Here is a 26,744-nt window from a genome sequence, read left to right on the forward strand (position 1 = left end):
CTGAGATTTGAAACCATATAACCTTGCTAAAACAAACTGAATATTGGTGTATAAGTGTCACTTGACACCACTGTTGAAGAAAATCTTCCATTACTTCGAAAATTGAAAGTAGACTGATTGGATGATAATTGGCGAATTGGATTTGTTCAACTTTTGTAGATGAGATGTACCTGGACAAGTTTGCACATTCAGATAAGTACAAGTTTTTGTATGTAATGTAATAGCTAATTCTGGAGAATAGATCTTCATCACTATATAGCTGGAATGTTGTCAGCCTAGCACCCTTTGCTGTATCTAATTCTACTAGATATTATGTTAAATTAATTGAAATGGCTGTAGAGGACCTGCAAATGGGTAGCTCAAGATGAGATAGAAAAGGGTAATCCATTTGACATTCTGGCTGAACTTGGTGACAAATGCCTCAGCAATGTTTTTACTTGCATGCACATATCAGTAATCTAAATGATGTATTTTCTGAAGTGGGGTGCAAGTACAGGGAAATCTATGGCTACATGTTCAAAATCTTTTGAAGGCGACATGGCAAGTTGATAAAGTATTTAAGAATGCATGTGTAATACTAGGCTTTGTAAATATCAACATCAAATTTAGAAGCAAATAAGTCATGATGAGCTTCTATGAATCTTTGGTTAGACCTTATACTGCTGTGTATAATTTTGACACCCTACTTTACAAAGGTCTAGAAGAGGATAAAGCATGACATCAGGGATGAAGGGCTAAAGTTATGTGGCAAAGTTCACAAAACTGACATTGTCCTCCATTGAATAGAGGGGTCGAGGGGAGATTTTTATGAAATATTCAAAAATGTGAGAAATTTTGATTAAGTATGTAAAAACTACTTCCTTTGGTGGATGGACTGGCAAGAAGCCATAGATCTGAAATAATTGGCAATGCAAATAGAGATTTGGCAAGATCTGGAGCACACTGAAAGTGTGATGGATTCTGTGAAAATAAGTTTTTCCTAATAGCCAATCTAATCCTGTTTTCACAATTTTTACAGTCGCACTCCAGTGGTAGCTCATTTCTTTAGTTCAAATAATCTATCCACTTGAACAAAACATAATTCCTTCATTATTTTGAAAACAACAATCATGCATTTTCATCTTTTCAAGCCCACTCTGATAAATAAATGCTCTTGAACTGGAAACCAACACCTTCACAAATTAGCTATTGCATTTTCCTAAAATACAGCATTGACCACTCTTCAAAATTAACTCCTTGGCCACAAACACTTTGATGTCCTTAGCCTAAGCACACATACTGTACCGAAAAGCTGCAGTCACTTTCTTTCTGTTCATCTTCTGTTTTAGTCATTCATTCTACAATAGGGGAAGGAAAGTCTTGAGAGATAATACTTTTGTTTTGAAGTATACCCCCAATGTGTGCCTTTTGTTGTTTTTAAGTCAATTTTCTGCCTAAACAAGAGAGGGGAAAAATGCTTAACCTTTGAATTGCTTAAATGGTGCTCTTGATCTCCAGCAGCCGGCTGTTTCTTAAAGCCAGCCAATTAGCTGCAATGAGGCTTCAATGACAGACATAGCAGAGGACCACCCTACCCACTCACCCACCCACCCACCACTGCCTCCAGGTTTTGCCGGCCAAGTAGTTTTCAGTCAATTGTAGTTCAATTATAAGTAAATGTGGAATAAGAGAATGCACTTTGACACATCAACTTCACGCCTTTCACAGACCAGATACAATACACTGATACTCAGATTCTCCAGCATCGGCAGTTCCTATTATCTCTGTAACAATACACCCTGCCACAGCTTCTTTCTAACCTATGTAGTCAGTTGATGGAAGTTTCTGCATAAGTAGCCCTAGATCTCCAAAGATAATCAAGTAAGTCTCAAATGTTCATCTCATCCCCATTCTCAACCATTCAACCCTTGCTTGCACTCCTCCCCAGGCAGAACAAAATACCTTTTCTCTGTCTGTCAGTTTAAGTAAATGCTCGAAGGGATTTTTAAAAAAATATTTTGCTTTTTGCATTTTCTAGGAGTGGTTGAAAGTGCATCAGGTTGCAGAGATGCAGCTACAGACTCAGAAATGGTTTTGTGTAATGTGAATCAATTCCGTAAAGACTTCATCACTAGAATCTGGCTAACGTATCGCCGTGAGTTCCCGCAATTAAAAGGGTGTACACTTACAACAGACTGTGGCTGGGGCTGCACACTGAGATCTGGTCAAATGCTGTTGGCCCAAAGCTTTCTGCTCCATTTTCTTGGACGAGGTGAGTTTGTTTTGTTCTGATGTAATTGGTAATAAATTTTATAATGCTAGTTCAGTTATGCATTAAGATGCTTAGAGGATGAATTCAGTGAATCTTATTTGAGCCTTCACTTGACCATTATGCTGTGCTATATTGGTCTGCATTTGGATGGTGATGGTGTTACAACATTTGACTACTGAAAGGAAGAGTTAATTGCAAATCACTATCTGGTGACCACATTGGAAATTCATGTGTTTAGTACAGCAAGCAAACACAAGGTGAGGTTCTACAATGAAGAATGACCATTGGGTGATATACCAGAAGGCACCAGGCATTTGTGCGACCATGCCCTAGAGAATCATCGCTTTCAAAGGGTAAATTAAATAACAGGAAAGTAAAGTACCGTTAATGTCTATTTACAGTAAATAGTTGTAACCCTTTTATTCGACTGAAAGACATTGTAAATGAGTGTGTATAACTTTTAACATGTTCTCCCCAAAGCTCTGCACTTCCCCCATTGCATTCCTCAGAGATCAGATGAATGACCTGGTTCAGTACCTCTCCCAGTGCTAACCCCACCGTTGTACTTAGCAAGAATATTAAACTGCATTGAAAAGTGGAGAATCCAGGCAGATTGTTCCTATTTTTCTGAGGACTGAGAGACTAATTGAGATGCTGCTAGTGCATGCTTGATAAAATTAATTATCTCACAATTGAGTTACAATGAAACACCAGTGTTTTGTCCCACTGCGACATCAGTTTCCTGTGCCATGAAGAGAATCTCTGATTTTTTTTGAACAGTCTAATTGATGGGTTATATTCCCTTGCAGATTGGCTCTGGCCAGATGCACTTCAGATGGTTGCCTTAGAAACTGAGCTATTCAAAGCCAAGCCACCAACAATGAATGATGATGTTGCAGATTTTACCTTCCTGCCACCTTTAGAAAGTCCACTACAGGATATGAGTGAACAGCTGGGCTTATCAAGTAATGAGAAACAAACACTAAAGTTAAATCCTGGTAATACAGCAAATGAGGATGAGAAGTTCCATCGGAAAATAATTTCCTGGTTAGCAGACATCCCAGCAGCTACCTTTGGAATGCATAAACTGATAGAGTTGGGAGAAAATTCTGGCAAGCGAGCTGGGGATTGGTATGGCCCAGCTGTTGTTGCCCACATTTTAAGGTAAGTGGACATTAATTTTTTTTTATTGACATCATAGGAACATAGGATTCCAGAACAAGAGCAGGCTATTTGGTCCTTCAAGTCTGCTCTACACTTTAAATAAGATCATGACTGTTCTGGTTGTGGTCTTAACTGTACTTCCTATCTGTGCCTCAAAACCCTTCACTCCCTTGTCCATGAAAAATCTAAGTCTGTCTTGAATAAGTTCAATAACCCAGCCTCCATTACTTCCTGTGAAAGAGAATTCCACATACAGACATGTTCTGAGAGAAGAAATCTCATCTCAGAATTAAAAGGGAAACCTCTTATTCCTAAACTACATCCCCTAATTCAAGTCACCCTGACAAAAGAAACATTCTCCCTGTATCCACTTTATCAAGTCTCTTTGGGATCTTATATGTTTCAAACAAAAACTACAACGCTTGACAACATGAAAATTGCTCAGGGATACTCTGTATACACAAAGCTGGTTCAGTCCAGCTTGGCCAATTACTCAGTGGAGTGATGGGGAGTTCATCAACAAAGCCATCAAGCAGAACCTACTTAGCAATAACCTGCTCACTGAAGTTTAGTTTGTGTTCCACTAAAGCCTTTGGTCAAACATGGATAAAAGAGCTGAACTCTGTAGGAGAGGTGAGAGTAACTGCCCTTGACATCAAGGATGCATTTGAGTGAATGAGGCATCACGACGTCCTAGCAGAAATACAGTCAATGGGAATTGAGGAGCAAACATTCTGCTGGTTCGAGTCACACTGAACACAAAAGAAGATGGTTAAAGTTGTTGGAGGTCAACCATCTCAGCTCAAGACATCTTTGCAGGAGCTCTGCAGGTTAGTCTCCTAGCTCCAACCATCTCCAGCTGTTCTATCATAAGGTGAGAAGTGGAGATGTTTCCAGTTGTTTGCAGAAAGCTGAATACCGTTTGCAACTCATCAGATACTGAAGCAGTCCATGTCCAAATGCAGCAAGATTTGGACAATATCCAGGCTTGGGAAGGCAAGTGGCAAGTAACGTTCATGTCACGCAAGTTCTCAGTTATGACGATATTTCCAACAAGAGAGAATCTAACCATTGCCCCCTTGACGTTCAAAGGCATTACCGTAGCTTAATTCCACCACTGTCAACATCCTGGGGGCTACCATTGACCAGAAAATGCCTGGACTAATTTTATAAAAACTCTGGCTTCAAAAGCAGGTCAGAGATTAAGACTCCTGTGGAGTTACCTCCTGACTTCCCAAAGCCTGTCCACCGTTTATAAGGCACATGTCAGGAATGTGATGGAATACTACCCACTTGGCTGGATGAGTGGAGCTTCAACAACTTCCTTTACCTCTAATCAAATTGATTCTGTGTCTTGCTCTTTCCAAGCCTTGTCATTGCTTACTATTGTGCTAATGGCATTCTTAATTCATAGAGCTGCCACATTTTACATGCTTGCTATTTTTGCAAAATGCCAGATTTCTTTCAATATTCAGGTGTCAGCCTTGATAATTCTGCAGTCAGGTCTCTGTAATGACTTACAGCTCATATTTCTAACTATGCTAACAATCCGTGTTGTTGTTAATTCTTTACACTTTCAGAAACAAAGGCTAACTTTTTTTTTTAAACCATCTTTTCAATCTCTAATTTTATCTTCTGATAGAGTGTATAAACTTAACATTTTATCATGTTCTGTCAAACTCTGGTTATAATAACTCAAATTGCGGCCCTATTCTAGAATATCTTTGTTATGCTCTGGTTTGCCAAATATCCACTCACAAGATCCCTTCTGCCAACTACTTGGTTAAAGACTTTTCTATTGCCTTGTGGTAGTGATATGACTTGCCAAAACACTGGTTCCAGCATGGTTTAGATGATGTGTCCCCTAACGGCCCAGGTCCCCCTGACCTGTCTGTGTCTTTGGAACCCACGTGAACCACAATAACCCAATTCTTACCCCTTCCATTCCAGGTTCCTGTCTAGCCCAGAGCAGATGACCTACACCCTTTTTTATTTCTTTATTCATTCATGGGATGAGGGTGTCATTTGGGCATTTGGCCAGGCAGCATTTATTGCCCATCCGGCAGTTAAGAGTCAACCACATTACTTGGGTCTGGAGTCACACGTAGGCCAGACCAGGTAAGGATGGCAGTTTCCTTCCCTAAAGGGCATTAGTGAACCCAGATGGAATTTTCCTGACAATTGGCAATGGATTTACGGTCATCATTAGACTCTTTAATTCCAGATTTTTATTGGATTCAAACCCGGGTCCCCAGAACGTTATCTGGGTCGCTGGATTAACAGTGCAATGATAATACCACTAGGCCATTGCCTCCCTTGGTACCAGACAGACAACACAGTCATCTGGACTCACGTTGTCATCTGCAGAGAACTATAATCCATCTTACTATACTGTACCCTACTACCACAAAATTCCTTCCTGTATCATGGTTCCATATGAACCATGGAAAAAACCTAGATAAAATGACAATAAAAACCAAATAGAAGAAAATGAACAACTGACAGTGATGAGGTTTCCAGATATTCTTGGTGCTGAAAATTCAAGAAGCAGATTGCTCTGTATCTTGGCTATCCCCAGTAAAGTTTTAACTAGCTGGAAGACAGTCTGCAATGGCATATTTTCAGCTGAGAAGTTATGAGAAAAAGTTTAGAGGAATGTTGTATCTAGAAAACAGATAAGGAAAGTTGAGGATGAGAGAGGGCATGGAATTAGACTGGTATTACCTTTATATTTGGTATTTTGAATAAGTTTTTGCTCCTCCTTTGCCCAACTAGCCAGATAACTGCAATAAAAGAGCTGACATTTACCATGCTGGCTGGTGCCAAGTGTCTTTTCATCTGCCTTCCCCCAAAATTCCTTGAGTGGAGTAAGGTTTAAATTTATATTTAATTGTGTGTTGTGGTACTGTACCCGGTTCAATTTGTTATTGTTTTTTATTCCTTTGAACTTTTCTGCAGTCTTAAGAATTGGGGATGTTGCAGTAATAATTTTAAAAGCTTTGCTTCAATTTATTCTTGAGATATGGTGGATGTGGGCATGACAGCACTTACTTTTGAAGCTAGTAGCTCAGAGAATATAATGGCAGGTTACCACCTTGAACTATTATAGCAATGTTTTCAACGGTGTTTGGAATTACAATATACTGCCTTGGTGTCAATGAAGATATAGCAATTTTAGATATGTTGCTGAGAAAGAACTAATTTGGGCAAAGATTTTCTCATTTTTCTTGCACTCATTAGATAAATTTGCAAGAAATACCAAAGTAACTGGTGTTGGTAATTGAGAGGATTGTGCTGACTTTTTGGCAGGTGAACTCTGAATGGTAGATGTGTTGACATGGAGAATACATCAGCTAATGATGACGATAGTTAGCTGCTGTGCTTTCTTTAAATTTTGAATATTGCAGGTTGACTGTTCTCAGGGCAATGCCATTACCAATGAACTGGTGAATTGCTATTACCTATCTTGGTGAGTTAAGAAACATGCTATGCTTATACATATGTTCTTTCTGTGTGCAAAGGCCAAACGTTGTGTATTAATATACATGGCTTCCAATATAAACAAGTGTGCCACATTGCAGGCTGACTGACACTCCTCACACACCGAATTATTTTGCAAATGTTGTCCACTCACAGAATCACACTTAATTTCAGACATTGTGTTATGACTTTGGCAGGAGTAGGCTCTTTCTGTATGGTCATAACTTGTTTCTTGTGAACAGCTGAAGGAATGTGCAGTTCGATATGGTCCACCTGTCTTTGGGACATGCAGCCTATATACCTAGCATAACACCAGCGCTGAAATTCATATACCACATTATTCATTTGTGTGATAGGTAGAACATCTCAGGAATGTGCAAAGAATTTCATTGACAACCAATTTTGAATTGTTAGTCGGTCTCACAGTTTAGAGCATTTGTGTGTACTAGCAGCTGTATGTATTAATATACAAAACCCTGTTCTTTACAGACGAAACAGGAACGGTCTATGTACACATTCTTTTAACTCAACAAAATACTGTGCGCAGATCTGGTCATTAAAATATAATAAGAATGTGACTGCACTAGAGAGAGTGCAGATGAAATATTCCACAAGCCGCCTGGGTCAGAGAATGTGAGCTATGAGGAAAGATTGGTTTGGGAGTAGTGAAGTTTGAGAATGGGAACCTGATACAGGTATGTAAGATTTTGAGGGGGACACAGTTAATGTGGATAGGAAGGCACTTTTTCCATTAATTCATTGGTCAATAACCAAGGAGCACAGATTTTAGGCATTTAAGTTGCATCTAGATATTCACTTAGGAGAACTTGAAAATGGGATTAATGAAGTCAGCCCTTTGTTGACCGGTATGGACGCAGTGTGCTGAATGACCTCCTGCGCTGTAAATGTGACTCTATAAATAGATAACAGCTGTTCTCTGGCTCATTGGTCAAGCATTGTACTTGGTAAACCTTTTTGTTTTAAAGTTGAACAGAGATTGGCACTTAATTGTTGTTCATTATTTGTTTGGGCATTCATCATGTCAGTGCCTTTATTAATCAAAATCCATTTGTCAACCAATCAGGACTCCTCTTGTTCTCCCTTACTTTGGTGTTTCTTGCAATTTGTCCTGATGAGTTCAAGATGAAAAGTTTCAATAAAATCTATTTTTTTCAGCAGTACTGAAGTTCAGTATTACCAAACAATGAATTTAGATATGTTCAGATTGGGATGATGTTGGATTTGGGGTGGAACTTGGAAGTAATTATATTTCCATGACATTTTGAGACTTTATGCTTTTTTTGATAGTGGAGAAAAGGAGGGATCTATTGTTGCAATGAGGTTGATAATTTGCTGCAGTAAATCCTTTAAATAGTATTTGCTGTGAGTATAGTATAATGGTGATGGAAAAATGAATATTAATACAAAAGAATACAGTACAGCATGGGAACAGGCCTTTGGTGCAAGCCTGCATCAATTCCTAGTCCTTATTTTGACACGCTACTGATTGTCTGTCTGTCGTCCGTCCGTCCGTCCGCCTCCCGTTCATGTCTATCAAGGTACTCCTTAAACGTTGCTGGTTTTCCTGCTTCCACCACCTCCACTGGCACTGCATTCCAGGCACCACCCACCCTCTGTCTGGAAACATTTTCCTTGCACTTCTCCAAGTCTATCATCAGGAGTACAAATCAAGTGTTTGTTCTGAACAGGGTAGTATTGAATTGCTTGAGTGTTGTTGCAGCTTCATCTGTCCAGAGACTGGTGATTATTCTATCGTGCTCGTGGGTTGAGCCCTCCAGATACTATAAAGGCTTTGAAAGTTGAAGAGGTACAACATTCATTACAAATTGACAATCCTCGGCCCTTCTGTTATAAGCACATTATTGCTATGGCCAACTCAGTTAAGCTCCTAGTCACCACTGTGATGTTGCTGATAAGGGAGCTAAGCACTGGCTATATGATTTTTGGGCTTTCTTCTGTTTGAGATGGCCATTATTTGAAGTGAATGTGCGACCTGTCAGCTCCAGTGTGGATGTTGACCAAGTCCTGTTATCAGTGAGCAAGGGCTGTTTCATTATCAAAGGAGTTGTGAATGGAGCTTAGCACTGGAATTGTCAGTGAACAGTCACACTTCCGCCTTTACAATTGTGGAAAAATCATTGAACAGTTGGGGATGAGCCAAGGATGTTGCTTTGAATTCCTGTTGTGATATTCTAAGGTGGTAGTGATTGTTTTCTGGCAACCACAATGATCCTGTTTTTGTCAGATGTGGTACAAACTGTCAGTGGGATTTCCTTCAGCACCTGTTGACTTAATTTTTTTTACTCGGCTTTGGTTGAATATAGTTTGATCTGGAGGACAGCTGCCCCAGCTTCTCTGTCATTCAGCTCTGACATCTAATCCTAGAGTTCTGAAGTAAATGGTTCGTTCTGAACTTGGTGTGCGTGTGGAGCAGGTTATTGGTGATTATTATCATTGTATTATTTAGGAGGAGTCTGATAATTGGTGAAGTTAGAATTGTCTTGGGTTTTTTGTGTTCTTGCAGGTCTTCTGCATCACAATCAGGACATTTTTGGATTCCGCAATCTTTGATATTTAAATGACGTAGCAATTGTTGTTAATTAACAAGAATAACCATTAAACGTGCTTGATAATTGAACCTTTATTGGATTTCAGGAACCCATGTAATGATCTTTTCCCTCTGTTTCCTCATTGAATATTCCCATTCCAAGGCAACCTCTTTTCTTTGCTACCACATGACAAAGTCACTTTCAGTCTTATTGTCTCCCACTTTGTCACTTTCCATTCTCCCTGAAGGCCTAAGCTGGAGCATTCTCTTCCTCTTCAGACAATTAATTAGTATTGCAAGATAAGATTGGAAAATGCTCTTTTGGTCCATGTCACTAGCTCCAGTGTTCAAAACTAAGAGTTGATAAGTTGTTTTAGCTGTGAGCACCAGACATGCAACATGATAATCTCATGCCTAAACCCCAACAACCCTCCTTTTAATGTGAGAAAATGCACCCTTTAAGAGTAGTCTAAACACAATGCAACTTTACAAAATGTAAAGTTATTTGCCTGTGCAGGATAAATGGTCTGCACAGTTTGAATCCGATAAGTGCTAATGTTTGACCTATTCAGTACTTTGGGTCTGAATTAGTCTAAGTTTTTGTCCCATTGGCAGGGACTGGGGGAAGATTGATTACTTTTAAAGAAGTACAAAACATTTGAATATTTTTACATTGATCCTAGATAGTAGTACAGAAAGTATATCGACTGCACTTCCTTCTATTTTAATATCCATCAAAAAATATTAAGAAGTAAAAATATTCTTGTGTAGGAGCAGCTTGAAAATTAGCCATTGGGAAGTCTAGGTGCTGAAACAGGTTATCATACTTTGATCTACTGCTAAAACTGATTTCAATATTGGGATCCCACTATAGATTCCAATTCAGTATTAAATTGTTAAGTTCACTCAGGCTGTTAAAATATAGAAGAGGGTAAAAATACAACAAACCAGTAAGGGTAAGCTTGATTAACATTGGAACAGAGGTACATTTTGGGCAGAGTAGAGGATTTACTATGCATGTATTGTTGCAGTGATTAGAATTGTTTGCTGTTGAAATGAGGTTCCTGAAATGGGCATTTCATTTTCTAACACTGTGAGTAAGAACTTTAAATAAAAAAGGTTGCTTAAAATGCTGCTGAATTGCTGCACAATATTGATGCATTGTACTCTGACCTCAAATCTTTTCCTCTCAGTAAAAATTCAGCGTTTGAGTTTTTTCTAAATAAAATCAGTCCAATTCAATTAGCGTTGATTCCACGGTGACTGTCTAAACCTATTTAAATCCATTGCTTAGGAGAGCAGTGGAAGATGCAGTGGAGCCCGAGCTGCAAGGAATAACAGTTTATGTTGCTCAGGACTGTACAGGTGAGTGACACAGTATGGTAATGGAAAAAACTGACTGGGCATCTTGCCCAGTTCTGCCAGGCATATGAAATTGATGATGCCAGGCAATGCTTAACATTACTGAACATAACTCATGTTTGATGCATTAAGTCAGTGCTTCTCTGTTCTACAAGAGAGTAATTTAAAATTTTTTTTAATGCTTTCACTTAAAAATGAAGATCAAGGGGTTTGTGACCACTCATATATTTACTTATGTTTCTACAGTGTCCATTGTTTTGTAAACTAGAACATCCATTTTTCGTTAGTATAAAAGTCAAAAATGAAGGAGCTATTCAGCAGGCCAATCAGCATCAGCTTAGTTGGAACCATACAACTGGAGAGCTTCTTCAAGTTTGTTTGAAACAAAAAGGGGGAATGAGGAAGACTAAATGTAGCAATACATGTAATCAGCTGTACGTTTATAAATTCATGAATAGTATTTACAAATCCGAAACATGGTGCAAGGGCTGTTTGTTTACAAATGCCAACTAACCAGGCATGAAGGGCTTAAGAAAAACAGCAGCCTTGGATTTGAACCTAATCCGCCTGGTAAGAACAAAATGATCTGCCCGGATCCCCAATTTACACCCAGCTCAGTGTTTTGACTTCTTTGGAGCATGTAATCAGATGATGTTTAAATTGGGTTTACTACTTAAACACTTTTGCTGATTAGGGTAGAAAGTGTTTAAAGAGGGTGTGAGTTCTGTTTTTATTTCAATGTCATTAAATTAGCATTGAAATTAATGATAATGTCATTGGACTAGAACTCCAGAACACCAGGCTAAATGTTCTGGGGAAGCAGGTTTGAATCCTACCTTGGCAGATGATGAAAGTTGAGCTGAATAAAAACTAGTCTAATGTTGACCGTACAAGCACCGTCAACTGTCATAAAAGAAAATCTAGTTCACTGATGTCCTTTAGGGAGGGAAACCTGCTGCTGTTATTTGATCTGGCCTACATCTGACTGCAGACCATAACAATGTGATCGATTCTTAACTATCTTCTGGGCAAATAAGGATAGGCGGTAAATGCTGGTCCATCCATTGATGCCCTCACCCATGAACCAGTAAAATAATTTATATTTTACCTGGCTGTTTAAAAGTAATTGGCTTTGCCTTTTCATAATCATTTTAAAAAATGCATTTTTATTCTGTTTTTATTGCTTTTTTGTACTCCTAGAATGACTAGGAATGGAACGTAATATGTCACTCTATATGTTATATGAAACTAATATTTTAAAGTTGTTCATTTTGTAAGATATTTGAATGGTACTGATAGCATTCGTTACAATTCTTCATGTTATAAATTCTTTCTAAAACGTTAAAGATGTTGTTAATACACTATGCCATATGTCTTAAATCCAGGTTCAAATGCATCCGAAAAGGTATAGAAGTCTACCTCTTTTATTGTAAAGTATCTTACATGAAAGAGGTTTGGTGGTGAAGTCTCAACTTGGACCCACAGTATAAAACTAGCTTTTATTTAGCAGTGGTTGACACTAAAATTGGCAATGCCACTTGGGCTACAAGATGGTTAGTGTGACAAAAGGTAAATGTCAAACTCTGAAGAAGGGCTTGAGTGCACAGGGGTAGCCTAGCATACACTTTATTTGGACATAATTTTATGAATTGTACTTGCATTTATTATTTCAAAGCAATAAAACAATTTTTTACAGTCACAGAAATCTGATATTGCCATTTGGTTGTAAAGGAAAAACCCTGAGTCTGAAGTCAGTGACTAAGTAAAATATGTTCCTTTCATTAATGAGACACCTACGTGAAAGGCCGAGAGCCATTGTGAAGGACATGATTGTGATTGTAAAGGCTGAAAAAAAAGTTGTGAAATAAATTTAGGCACTAAGCTTGAGATCTAAAGCTTGAAGTATGTCAGACAAAAAATGATGACAGTTTCAGCATCTAGAGAGAGAATAAATTGGAATAGAAGATGATACTGAATGTTTTGGATTCAATAAATCCAGGGAAAAGGAAGGACAAATTGGAAGATACATTTGGCACTTTGGAAGAACAAAACTATGATTAAAACATTACTATCTTTTTCAGTTTATATTGCTGATGTAATAGAAAAACACTTACAAGTTATTGAATCAGGAGTACCAAAATCATCAGACAAGACGGCTGTTGTTATCCTAATACCAGTGAGACTTGGAGGGGAAAAGGTCAACCTTGAGTACAAAGAGATTGTAAAGGTAATGGTGTTTAATATTACTTCAGCACCTAAGACATTTATTGTGTTTGTAAGTCCTTTTATCACCTTGAATTTGAATTCTTCCACTTTTCAACAAGAGTCACGTAAGATCACCAATGGTGAGGATTTAAAAGGGCAAGTTCACTGTCTGCACTGCTTGATTTTGGTTTAAGATAGAGTGGTGATTGGAACACTGCAATAAACCTTCGAATTCTTGACCAAAGAGGGGTAGCCAACTTCCTGCTGTTCCTCCAGTAACTTCTGCTGAGTAGTGTATGTATCTAATGAAACAAGAATCATCTTGATTGTTGCACCCTCCATGGTTTCATAACTTGTTTGGCAATGACATTAGCTCTCGTGTAAATATACCATAATACCATAATTTCCCATTTGAGTAAGACACTGGAGGATGATTGGTGCTGAACAAAGAGTGCATCAAATTTATCAGCTGATGGATTTGTTAGGTGGATATGGTAAGGGGGCAAATAGCCTACTAGACTACCTTTATTTAGAAGTATACAGATTGATGGAAGTCGACAGTTGGAATACCAATAAATCTAAGCATAATACTTGAACTTGTAATCTTTACACTTTTTGAACTCAGTCTGGTTATTGTAACACATTGTGTCGTTTTATTGAAGCAACTGTATCCAAACCAAGGAATTTTGGGAAAAATTTATAATTGCTGACATGTACAAATGCATGCTCCATTGACCAGATTAGTATCCAGCTATTTCATGGACAACTGTTAAAATTATTTATTGTCAGCAAAGACTTTGGTTTCATTTAATATTTATTTATTAAAAATTGATCTGTTAATCTATAGATTCTGGGTTTCTCTCAAGTTGCAAAGCCATTCCATTAAAATCACATTCAGGCAAAAGCATTCTTCCAGGCCTGCTGGCTGTGAGGCAAATGAGTGAGTTGTATATGGTGGCAGTAGGGCTGACACATTTTCTGAATAATGTAAACAAGGCCCAAAGTTCAGGTTCTGGCTGACCTCAGACCTGCAAGTTTGGACTCATGCTGTCTGCACCTGGTTAGAGTGCAAATTGGATATAATGAATTCCCAGGACATTGATTCCTCGATGGGCAGCAGTTCCATAGTAGAAGGTGATTTCAATATCTCGGGCAGTTGACTGTTGCTTATATGCAACTGTGGTTTAAATGCAAGGTGAATTATAACCAGTTCTGTCCTCCATTTCAATGCACCCACATTTCAACAGATTTTTTAATAAAATTGAGAAAGGCAAACTCCTTAGCTCACTAATTCTAGACAATTTATAATGTAACTTTTCGGCTGAGTTTAACGAAATTAGCAGGCACTAGGAATTGAATCTAGGGCTTTCCATTTTTCGACTCACCTGCTTGATTATCCAGCTGAGCTGTACAAGAGTGAGTTTCTGCTTATTTTGTATTTTCACTGAAATTAGTTGTAACTTTCAAAAGCATTAAAGCACATTGAATGGCCCTATAAAAATGTTGTCCTGCCTTTGTGTTAAAAGCCTCCTGAGCCATACAATAAATTACTTTTCCTTTGGCCTTGAATTTATCCACATGATGAACTTTTATTGTACTTCACTTAACATATGAAAAGTGTGCTAACTAAGCATGCTTAACTTGGACAGGCAGTAAATACCTTGAATATTTCTAGGGTCAAGGCCACTTTGTCATTTAAAAAGTACACTGTTTTTATGTTCATTATAGAGAATTGTCTATAAATGTAAGTCAAGGCTAACAGCTGTTTAACATTTGTGTTTTTGTGGTCAGTGAAAAAAATTTGATTTGAGTATTTATAATCCTTGAGGTGTCTTAAAATTACTACTTAAAACAAATTGAGGCCTCCTAATTTTCATGAACGGTAATTGAATTTTCCACAATGCTAATGACCAGTACGGATCAACAAAATCCCAGATTCCTAAAGTAGCTAGTTTCTGTTAGACTGCTGGTCTTGCTCCCTGGTGTGAAGGAAAACATTAGCCAGAGTTCCGGCTCCTGATGTTATCCAGTTATTGTCACTTGCAGGGTGGGGGGAGACGATCTCTGTATATTTGAATACATACAAATTAGGAGCAAAAATAGGCCATATAGCTCTGTAGAATCAGGGCATGATACTAGTGCCTTCTGCATAACGTGCCAACTATCCAGGAACAGGAATAGTAAATATCAAAGGAAGTACAGTACAGTTCAGTGCAATCCTTCAGCATAACTCAAAATGTAACATCTTTTCCTGGAAAAAAGGCAGAGAAAAGTATATAAAACTGACATTAGAGCTTCTTTAAATATATAATAAAGGAAGTGGGAGGTCAAAGTGAATATAAGACCCCTTAGAAAATGAATCTGGAGAGATAGTTATGGAGAACAAGGAAATGGCAGAGGAGTTAAACAGATATTTTGCAATGGTCTTTTGGTGGGAAGGTACTTTGATCATACCATTAATTCTAAAGAATTCAGGGGACGAATTAAGCATCATCACCATAACTAGAGAAGTATTATTAGTCAAACGAATAGGGCTAGAGGCAGATGAGTCGTTTGGTCCTGATGACTTTCATCCAAGGATCCAAAAGGTGATATTAGATGCATTGGTTGTAATTTTCCAAAAATCCTTGGATTCTGGTGAAGTAGTGGAGGATTTGAAATCTGCCAAAGTGACACCCTTATTCAAAGAGAGAGGGAGATTAAAAAGTGGGTAACTATAGGTCAAAGAGCCTGACATCTATTTTTGAAAAAATTTTGGAATCAATTACTAAGGAAGTAATAACACATTTAGGATATCATAATCAGCAGAAGCATGGCTTCATGAAAGGGAAATGATGTCTTGACTAATTTATTAAAGTTTTTGAGAAAGTCTCAACCAGAGTGAGTAGAGGAAAACCAGGATATATGTTGTATTTGGACTCCAATAAGATGTTCGACAGGTACCTCAGAAAAGGTTAAATCATAAGAGGCTATAGTATTGGAGGTAACATATTAACAGGGACTTAGAATGGGCTAATGGGCAAAAACAGCTGATGGGGATAAGGGGTTCTATTACGGGTTGGCAAACTGTGGGGTTCCACATGAATCAGTGGTGGGACCACAACTGTTTACAATATGTCAATTATTTGGAGGAAGGGAGTGTATGTACTATAGCTAAATTTGCAGACAACTCAATAGATGGAAAGACAAGTTGCAAAGGGGACACAAACAGTTTACAGAGAAATAATAATAGGTTAAGTAAATGGGCAAATAGTTGGCAACTGGAGTGTGATGTGGGGAAATGTCAAATTGTTTACTTTGAAAGGAAGAACAAAAGAACAGAATATTATTTAAATTGAGAAAAGCTGCAGAAACTGCAACATAAAAGGACTTTGGGATTCTTGCAAAGGAAACACAGAAAGCGAGCACAGAGCTGCTTCAGGCAATCAGGAAGTCTAATGGAATATTGGCCCTTATTTTAAAGAGGTTGCAGTATAAGATTCGGGAATTATTATTGCAACTGTGCAAGCTGCTGGTGAGACCACAGCTGGAGTGGTGAGCAGTTTTGGTCCCCTTATTTAAAGAAAGATATTGTTTCGTCGGTGTCAGTTCCAAGAAGATTCGCTAGGTTGATCCCTGTTGTGGAGGGGCTAAACAAGTTGGGACTCTACTCACGAGTTTTGAAGAATGAGAGGTGATTTCATTGAAACACGTAAAATTTTTAAGGTGCTTGACAGAGTAAATGCTGAGAGGATGTTTCCTCTTATGTGACAGTCTAGGACCAGAGGGAATAGTCGCAGAAGAAAGTGGCATTGATTTAAAACTTAATGCACCACAAAAACCGAATACAGTTAGGACAGGTCAAAGAGCTTTTTTGAGAATGAAAACTAACTACAAGTTGTACTCATAATCCAGCAGGCTTGGAATCAGACCTTTGCCAAACCAGAGAATTTGCCAGATTACGGGAGGTCACAAGTCCAAACCACCAGCCTGGGCTTCTGGCTGGTACCATCCCCTCACAATGAGACCAAACCCCAACATTTGGCCTGTCAGTCTGCTCTTTCTGACTGCCTTAGCTATTGATATTCCCGAAGAGGCTGAGGTGTTGGTGCTGAAGAAAAACAACATCATGGACATGCTTCAGCACGCCAACACCTTCTGGTGGAATTCTGAGAGTGGTGGAGGAAAGGATCTAACCAGGACACTTAATTAGTATATCCAGTGTGTAACTAATAGTAAACTGCATCAGTGACTAGCATTTAATCACTTGATAGGAAGTGTTGACTTTTTTAAATGAACTTCAGAATTGCACAGTCGGGAATGCTTGTGGGTGTGTCTTAAACCAGATGTATTCTAGATACCAGATTACAGAGGTTGTCCTACTTAAGAGTGCTAAATAAGCAGGGGTACCACTTGCACTGTAGGTTAAAAGCAGAAGATGCTGGAAATCTGATATAAAAATAGAAAGTCTTGGAGAAACTCAGCAGATCAGCTGGCAGCTGAGGAGAGAGAAGCAGTTAACATTTCAAGTCTGATATGGGTCTATTTCAGATTGCAGCATATAAAGTGACCCCTTTTTTCCAGCACCAGAATATACTGGGCATATAAGTCGAACTTTAACCTCTTGAACTACGAAGTAGCTTTAGTAGTTTGCCTAAATGTTTCGCTCCATGAATACTTGGCTTCTACTGAGAGTCAGGAAATGGAATAGAGAAACCAAAAGGTCTGTGTTGCAAAAAAGATGCACAGAAGTTTGAGACATGCACAGAAGTTTGAGACAAAGAGTAGGTCACATGTGACAAACAGAATGGGTCCTCCAACAAAACTAATGAAGTATGAAGCTGTTGCAGCAAGAAAATTTGGTTTTAGGAATAAACAGGCGCAAGAAGAAGAAAATAATTTATTGTAAGAAAATGTCCAAGACTCATTTTGCCGTTAGAATATTGACCAGCCATTGGCCTGAGCGTTACTCGCTGTATCTAAATGGATTCTTGAAAATAGGCAAAATCGTTATGTCATCACTTGAAATCCAGTGCATTATAATGCGTTTAAGTGGGCTAAATCAAACCCCGACTCGACCAAAAATTTCAGGCCAACAGCTATTTGGTGTGGTCCGTTTAAGGGCAAGGCAGTCATGTGTTGCAGCAGACATATGTCAAAAGACCTTAGTGTCAAAATGACCAATTTTCAGTGATCCATTGTTAAACAACAGCCAAAAGCCTAAGGACCCATTAAGTCACATTGAAAATGGATGAAACACCCAAGAATTTTGATATGTGAAGTGAAAATTTTGAAAACAACTCCAGTGTAAGTGACTGGACATGAGAAGGCAAATTTGCTGTGGCTCTCCGTTCGTGGCTGATTAGTGCAAAGCCATATTGAACATCAGGTTCCCTGCAGGAGTTTTTGTACATGTCCGTGACAATGATTGGATGGAGTAAATTTCAGGATCGATAATGTGTGGATAAGGCATCCAAGGGAATATAGATTATTGGTACAGAGGATATTAAGATCCCATCTAACCAATAAGATCAAGAGGTATCTGCAAGAAATAACGCCCACACTGCATTTACACCACAGGTGTCTAGGGTCTGTATTCATCTTTGGATGTGTGCCTCAACAAGCCATTCAAGGATTAAGTTCCCAATGAATTAAATAGTTGGATGCTTGACAGAGACAAAACTTCACAAAGAGTGGAAATGTGTGTGCTGCACTGCTTAAAGTTGTGTGGACTCATTAACAAATTGTATAATGTTATTACTGCACCAAGTGCCATCAGATAATTCAACATGTGTGGAATATCCAATTGAATGGATGATGAGTAAGATGATTGGTTGGTTGTGGAGGGATGACTCTAGGTAATACAAGTTCCAATTCTGATCCTGAGTGGGATTCTTTCTTTGATGCTATAGCCAAATTGACTCAGAATGATACAGCTTGTTTTACAATTTTTGATTTCATTGAAGGCATTAGAAATAAAAATCAGATGTGAAATGGAATTGCATCAGAAACGAAAGACCATTAATTTCCCAGGTTTAAAGCACTTGATTGTGGTTAAGGAATTTGTGTATAATTAACTAATGCACTAATCCTGTCAGTTAAATTTAATGTGAATTTCAAAATACCATTTCAACATGGTGACCACCCTCCTCCGCATTGGTAGTTTGCATTTTATATTGGTATATAAGTTGACCCTTCTTTTTTAACCATATCCATGATAAAGTGCAATCAGTAGATCTCATATTCAAATTTCAAAAAGATATTCAATAAGGTGTATCCAAAATGGTTAATGCATAAGACGTGGGCTCAAGGAGTTGGGATGGATAGAGGGTTGGTCAACAGATGGGAAATAGAGAGTAGGGCAAGTGGGCTGTTTTCAAGGCTGTAGCTGGTGGATTGTTGCAAGGTTTAGTGGTCGGGTCTCTGCTATTGACAATCCATATTAGTGACTTAAATGAAAAGACTGAGCGTAATATATCTAATTTTGATGACATTGTAAAGCTAGTTGGGAACGCAAACAGTGGAGAGGCCACAGATTCTTCAGAATGATATAAACAGGTTTAGTCCTGAAGAAGGGTCACTGAACCCGAAAAGTTAATTCTGCTTTCTGTCCATAGATGCTGCCAGACTTCCTGTGTTTTTCCAGCAATTTCTGTTTTGTTTCTGATTTCCAGCGTTTTCAGTTTTTTTTTTCAGCAGGTTTATTGATTGGGCACCAAGGTGAAATGTGAGATTATTCACTTTGGTTTTGTGTATGGAAAGCCAGAATATGTTTTAAAGGCATTAAACTTGTAAATGCTCATGTTCGGAGACTACTTGTACAGGGAGTACAAAAGCTTGCATGTATAACGAGTATTTGGGAAATGAAATACCTTGTTTGCCTTCATAGTGAGGGAATTAGAGTACAAGAATAAAGACATCTTGCTACAATTGTATGGAGCTTTCGTGAGCCCACATCTAGAATACTGTGTGAACTTGTAATGAAGAAAGTGCTCACATTAGAGACAGTACGTCAAAAGGTTCGCTAGAGTGGTCCCGCAGGTGAGGGTTGTCACATGAGTAAGACTGAGTACGTTGTTTCTATATTCTTTGTAGTTTAGAAGAATGAGCGGTAATCTCATTGTAATATGATCAAGATTATGATGGACTTATCAAGACAGACGCTGAGTTTGTTTCCCTTGCTCCAAGGGTCGATGTGAACTTGTTGGGCTGAAGGGCCTGTTTCTACACTGTAGGGATTCTATAATTCTATGATTCAGACTGAGGAATGTAGAACATCGGGACACAGTTTCAGAATAGGGACCTAAGTTAAGGGGACTGAGATGAGGAGAAATCCCTACACAGAGTTTTTAGCAGTGTGGAGCAGACCCTTCAGCCCATCCTGTCTGCATCAGTCATTAAACATCCATTTGTTTTAATCCCATTTTTCAGCACTTGATCCAGAGCCCAGCAATTCTTCACTTGACTTGGGATTCCAGAGGGTTGTGGATATACCACTGAAGCTGTGAGAGATTTTTGGTGTCTCTGGGACTTGAGATATGGGGAACGGGTGGGAAAGTGAAGTTGAAGCTGAAGATGAGCTGAGATCATATTGAATGATGGAACAGGCTCAACAGACCATGTGGTCTTCCTTTGCTCCTATTACTTATGTCCTTAAGCCAACATCATCCAGCAAGAGAGGGAATTTGGATCGGGGGAAGCCTTGTTTTAATATTTCTTTACGAACTATTGTCATCTTGGGCAATGAACCAGCAGTGGCTACTTGATCTATTCCCATATCTTCACTAGAATCACCTGTTGGAATTTCATGACAGCAGCCTGCACTTTACAACAAGAGTCCCTTTTTTCAGTAATAGAAACAGGACACCGAAAAATATTGTGTTCACCCTCATTTAGGGTGGTATTTGATTAGCAGAGGAACTCGGAAGTTGGGTATTTTCTTTATTGTGGGAAATAGTCTGATTTGTTGGTTCCTTCCTATGAGTGTTGGCTGAGGTAGCCTTCAAAGGTGATGGAGATAATTTGTTTGTGTTATAGAGTAAGCTAGGTAACAGCAAATCAATAGCCTTTCTTGCATATTCTGATTCAATTCAAGGCAATGGAGATAAAAATCAGGAGAGATGTGTAACAGGCTGCTGCTGATCCGTTATCACCTTTGTTACGTTATATAGACAACATTACACAAAGACTGTTCTATTTCACCAAATGAAAGCTTGCATTTTTACTAGTTCGAAAGATCTGCAGATTGATTAGGTGGGAAATTAGCGTCGGCTTGAAAACAGAACTGTCTTTCACCTTTTTCCTGATTTAGGAAAAATAATGTGATCTATCTGCCATGCGTTGGAAAAAGCATAACATATCCTTGCAAATATTCACTTTTTTTTGAATAGGGGATCTTGAGTCTTGAGTTCTGCGTTGGAATTATTGGTGGAAAGCCAAAACAATCTTTCTATTTTGTGGGATTTCAAGGTTTGTGAATTTTGAATACTGTGAAATGTTTTTTTGCAAATACTCAACAAAGTAACTGTAGATTTCCCCTTTCTGTTGTGACAGTGTATTTGAATAATGTGATATATTAGGATGTTGTCAGTGGTTGTACTATGTTTGGGTTTTGTTATTACAAAGAATTTCAATTACTCTACGTGCTTTTGCATAAGTTCTTGTTTCCCAGTTCTAATGTTTTAAATGAACATAGTGACAACATTGAGATTTTTACCGCTTAAAATAGCAATGTTTACCTCATGAGTCTGTCTTTGCTTCAGTGCTGTAAGTGCAGAGGTGCTAACTGTTGTCATGAAGGAATGAGAAGGTAGAATGTCTAAATATAACTTCTTGCATAATGTATCATGCAATAAAGGCCACTTTTTGTAATATATTTTGATATGAATTGTATTATTTGTATTACGCAAAAATTGAATGAAATATGATTTAATAATTTTGCAGTGGCTCTAAGAACTTAATAAAGCAGAGTTAATTTCAATCTACAAAGTATTAAGACAAATAATTACAGATTTAAAGAAACTGAAGAAAAGACCAGTGTTATTGCCTATTAGGTTGTAAATGAGTTTATTCATGAAGAGTGTATTCTTATTCCAGAGCCCACTGACAACCATACGTCTAGCAGTATCTTTATTTTTAAGATTGAGAAATGTGTTAAATGTTAATCTGACTTGTCCACAACCATGTTAATTCTAAATTTTTTGGCTTGAATTTTTGAAAAATGGTTTTTGAATTAATTGACTTTTTTTTTTCCATTTTGACCTCCAAAATGTATGGTGGGAACATTGATACAGAAAGGGAAGAAATAAACGACTTTAAATAGTTAATAAATATTAGTCAAGAACCTAGTGAAATTAAAGTTTTATTTTAAAATGGTGAATGGAAACCGTGTGAAACAAAGTTGTTGGCTGCATGCACAAATAGCATATGTTGTTTTAATTTTTTTATCTTTTTTGAGAGTTAATTTTTGTTGTCCTTGATTATAATCTGTTTCTTCCCAAATGATTGGCACTGTCTTTCAATTTTTTCCCCAGTAATTTGTTTAATGATTGTAGTTACTCAACCTATTTCTTCACACCCAGGGAAAATTGGCCTTCTCCAATTGCGAACTTTTACGCCTGATTTATTTTTGTCCTATTTTGTAGCCATGTGAAATCTATCTGATTGCTACCACTAAATTATTGCCCCAGCATTATCCCTACAACCTGCTCAGCTAAGTCCATAACTTCTCGTTTTCTTAATGGGCTTGCTGTGTTGCGGTTCCAAATGTTATTCTTTATGCATTTTGACCATCCTACACCTTTGCCTTTAATACTGATTCAATCCTAGATAATATTAGAGCATTTGAGCCCACCTACAATCACTGCTGTATCATTCATGTATCTTTTTAAAAAGCTGCCAATGTATATGCTCTTTTTTTCTCCCCCCCTCTGACCATTTGGAAGTCTATAGTACACTCCAAGAAGTGTGATTGTCCCTTTTTTGTTCTTTAGTTCAGCTTATGGACTTGTTGATGATTTTTTAGCTTATCATCACCTTCACAGTTGTAATTGTTCCTTTGATCAATATTGCAACCCATTTCTTTTTTATCCATCTGTTGGTCTCATCTCAAAATTATTTAAGAAGGAAGATTGAGCTGATGTACTTGCGCTTCTTTAAGCCATGTTTCAGTAAGAGCAATGATATGTTCCTTTTGAATATGAAAATGTGCCTTTAGCTAATCTGCCTTGTTTGCTAGAATTCCTGATTTGAAATCTATACCATTAGGCAATAGTAAATCTATTTGTCTGTATTGTAGTCTGTATCCTCTGCCTTCTGCAATCGGTCACTAATTTTCGGCTTTGCTTTTCCAACTTTCCTCATTTCTGTTCTGTTCTTGTATTCGGGTAATTTAATTGAGTGGTGGGTTAGACTGGAGGGGCTGAATGGCCTGCATCAGTTCATATTTTCTCTGAATGCTGTTGCTTTACCCCTTGAATTACAGATTAAATAATTGGATGTTGGATATCAATTTAAATTGAATTCATAAAATGCCACCAAGCTGTTTGCACAACCAGTCTTTTGTTGGTGCTCATCCTTCACATGAACAAATCCAAATCCCATGATCTTTTCTTGTTGCAGTATCATTTTCTTTCAGCCACGTATCTAACCTATTTTAAATGTTGACATAATCTCAATTTCAATCACAAACATTGATAACATTTCATAGCATAGTTTCTTTCTGCATAAAAATAAATTTCTCCTTTTTATCCTAAATCCTTTCTATTTAATTTTGTACCCATGTCTGCTCATTCCAGCTGCCACCCCCTCAATATAAACATCATGTTTCTATCAATTCTGCCATATCGTTTCACAATATTAAATACATCTATTAAAACATGATCTAACCACCTCTGTTCTAATGTGAATGGTCTCAGTTTTTCCTAAGTCTTTGTTTGTGTTTGAATTTTATCAGACCAGGCAGCTTTCTGGTGAATATTGTATTTTTTTGTTGTCCTAAAGTCCTTCTTTAAGCTTGAAGCTTAAAACTGCACTCAGTAGTCCAACTATAGTCTTAAGTTTTTATATAAATTCGCTATTACATTTCAGTTTTTGTATTCTATACCCCTGCTATAAAACTCAGTATTCCATTAGCTTTTTATAGCTTTATCACTTTAGTTGCAGCTTTTAATCTCTTGTGAACCTAACTCCCTGTGCCACACTGCCACAAATCCTCTCCTCTTTCACATTCAAAGTATAATTATTTTACTTCTTTAACAAAATTTTTTAAATTTGCATTTATTGGCATTAAATTCCATCTGCCATGTCTTTTGCACATTCTGTCATCTTTGAAACTTCCTTTGCTCCTCAGAATTATTTACTATGCCTCTAATTTTGCAGTTGTTCAGAAAGTTTTACATCAATACAGGAGCATCTCCAAACTGCTTGGACCACTTGTGACAGTGACCAGCATTGTAATGCCTAAGAAAATGTCTAAAGCAGGATTCTAAACTTGTAACATGTGAACTGTTGCCTCCACTGCTTTACATGAGTTGCTATTGTCTACATGTTAGTCAACTAAGACAGAACCTATTCTTTCTTGATATTTTCCATGCGAGCTTTTCACCATGAGTCGCTAGATAATAGCTGACTTCCTTTTTGTTCCATAGGCTAGAGATCATTAAGACCAGTTGCCTCGAGGTCGAACTTCAGCTCAGTTATATACAGTTCTTTTAATGACATTATTTATAAAAAAATTCTTAAATAAAATTGAAAGTGCATGTAAAAACTTTGCTAGGGCAGTGTAATTTGATAACTCAAAATGCAATCTTACTTGAAAATAGAATTCAAACCGCAAACTATATTGGTGATATGATGTGGTGGGGATTATTTTATTTATTTCACAAACTATAGTGATAAGTTTGGAAGATGTCTCATTATGTATTTTTGAATTTCTTGTCTTTTGTTTGGTCCTTCAAGATGACAGTTTGATTTACATGGATCCTCATTACTGCCAGTCATTTGTGGATGTCACAACGAAGGATTTCCCGCTTGAGGTGAAGTTTTGTATATTGTGTGAAAAGCTGACATTATTTTTGTCCTTTTTGATTTGATTGAAATTTTTTAACAAAAGTACATTCTGTTCTAAAATAAATAAAACAATTCCATCTTAGTTGAAATTAGAACAAAGGTTGGAACTTTCCAGAGGGGATAAATGTCAGGACCAAGTGTGGATCCTGACTTTGGCAGGCAGCGGGGTCATGTTGGTAATCTTTTAACTTGCTATGGTTCTAGCCCAATATGGAGGGTTGACAGCTCTGCAGACTTAACCAAATAGGTGGATGCTGTTGAGGTGCAGGAGGAATAAGAGGACACCTCCATTTTGAAGCAAATGGGGAAAGGAGACAGTTCGCTTTACTGCCAGGGCCAGACAGGTAGGCCTGGTCATCAGAAGGGTAACCTTTCCAGTGACTGCATGGGGTCACAGGAGCAGCACTGTTGTTGCTGTGGTCCCCTATGTTGGGCTTTGGAGCCTCCCCAAAGTCACTGGAACATTTGGCAAAATGCCTGTCAGTAAGACCTTTAATTATTTGAATTGGCTGCTAAGCCTCCATTCAGCAATTGGACAACTTACTCAATGGCTGATTAAAATCTTGTCTCACCAATAATGTACATGAGATGCTTTTTGCAATTCTTTCTAAACTTGATAAGGAATTTTTTACTGTCATGATAGTCAAATGGAATGCACTTCATTTTCAGGCTCTTCCGTATATGGTACAGTGCAAGTTAGATGGAAATTAAAACATCCTCTGTAAACTCTTGACTTCACAAGCATCCTATTCTACCAGTGTGTGATTTCCATTTAGCACTGTGGCCATTGCATCCTTCCTGAATGACAGCAATGCTAAATAACATACAGTTCAATATATACAGCACACATTGATCAGGAGCTGGCTTGAAACCAGCTAAAGCTGTTTTTCTGTCTGGTTTTTACTGTGGGGGGGGAAAAAAGAACAGAGCCTTTCATCTGACTTGCCTTCTTATCCTAGAGTATAAACCCAATAGTGTCCAATTTACTGAATCCTTTTTATTAATAACACTGCCCTGCGTAAGTTTTTTTTTTTTACATTGTGTTCTACTCAAAGTCCGTTATAGAATGGAACAAAAACGGAGGTTGCTGGAAAAGCTCAGCCGGTCTGGCAGCATCTGTGAAGAAAAAATCAGAGTTAACGTTTCGGGTCCAGTGACCCTTCCTCAAAACTGATGGTAGCTGGGAAAACATCGGTTTATATGCAGAAAATAGGGGGATGGGGTAGGGAGTAAAGGATAGGATAGAGTCTGAAGAGAGAGAAGAGCAGTTGGATAGACAAAGGAGTTGATAATGATCTGGCTAGGAGGGTGAAAAGTTGTTAATGGGGACTGTTAGTGACTAACAATAGGTAGGGTGTGATGGCAGCCTATGTGATAACGAGGCCTGGTGTGTGGGGTAGGGGGCTAGGATATCGGAGAGTTTAGGCCCTAAAATTATTGAACTCGGTATTGAGTCCAGAGGACTGCAGGGTCCCCAAGCGGAAAATGAGGTATTGTTCTTTGCTGGAACACTGCAACAAACCAGAGACAGAGATGTTGGCCAGGGAACGGGGTGGTGTGTCAAAGTTGCAGGCAACAAGTAGCTCACGGTCTTTTTTTGCGAGCAGGACGTAGAGGATTTGCGAAGCGGTCACCCAGTCTACGCTTAGTTTCCCCAATGTAGAG

General features: G+C 38.1%; 1 protein-coding gene across 2 annotated transcripts in view; it reads left to right on the forward strand.

Moving 5' to 3' along the window:
• The window catches only part of atg4c (autophagy related 4C, cysteine peptidase), a 45,920-nt gene that overhangs the window by 13,510 nt on the left and 5,666 nt on the right, over positions 1–26,744 (forward strand). For both annotated transcript variants that reach the window (XM_020513877.2, XM_048602186.1), the window contains 6 exons: positions 2,018–2,251; positions 3,061–3,415; positions 10,759–10,829; positions 12,908–13,053; positions 21,401–21,479; positions 24,969–25,045. In XM_020513877.2, coding sequence (XP_020369466.1) covers positions 2,018–2,251; positions 3,061–3,415; positions 10,759–10,829; positions 12,908–13,053; positions 21,401–21,479; positions 24,969–25,045 — 962 coding nt within the window. The remainder of the gene's footprint in view (positions 1–2,017; positions 2,252–3,060; positions 3,416–10,758; positions 10,830–12,907; positions 13,054–21,400; positions 21,480–24,968; positions 25,046–26,744) is intronic.

The sequence above is a fragment of the Rhincodon typus genome, chromosome 10 (assembly GCF_021869965.1).
Source record: "Rhincodon typus isolate 14 chromosome 10, sRhiTyp1.1, whole genome shotgun sequence".
NCBI lineage: Eukaryota > Metazoa > Chordata > Chondrichthyes > Orectolobiformes > Rhincodontidae > Rhincodon > Rhincodon typus.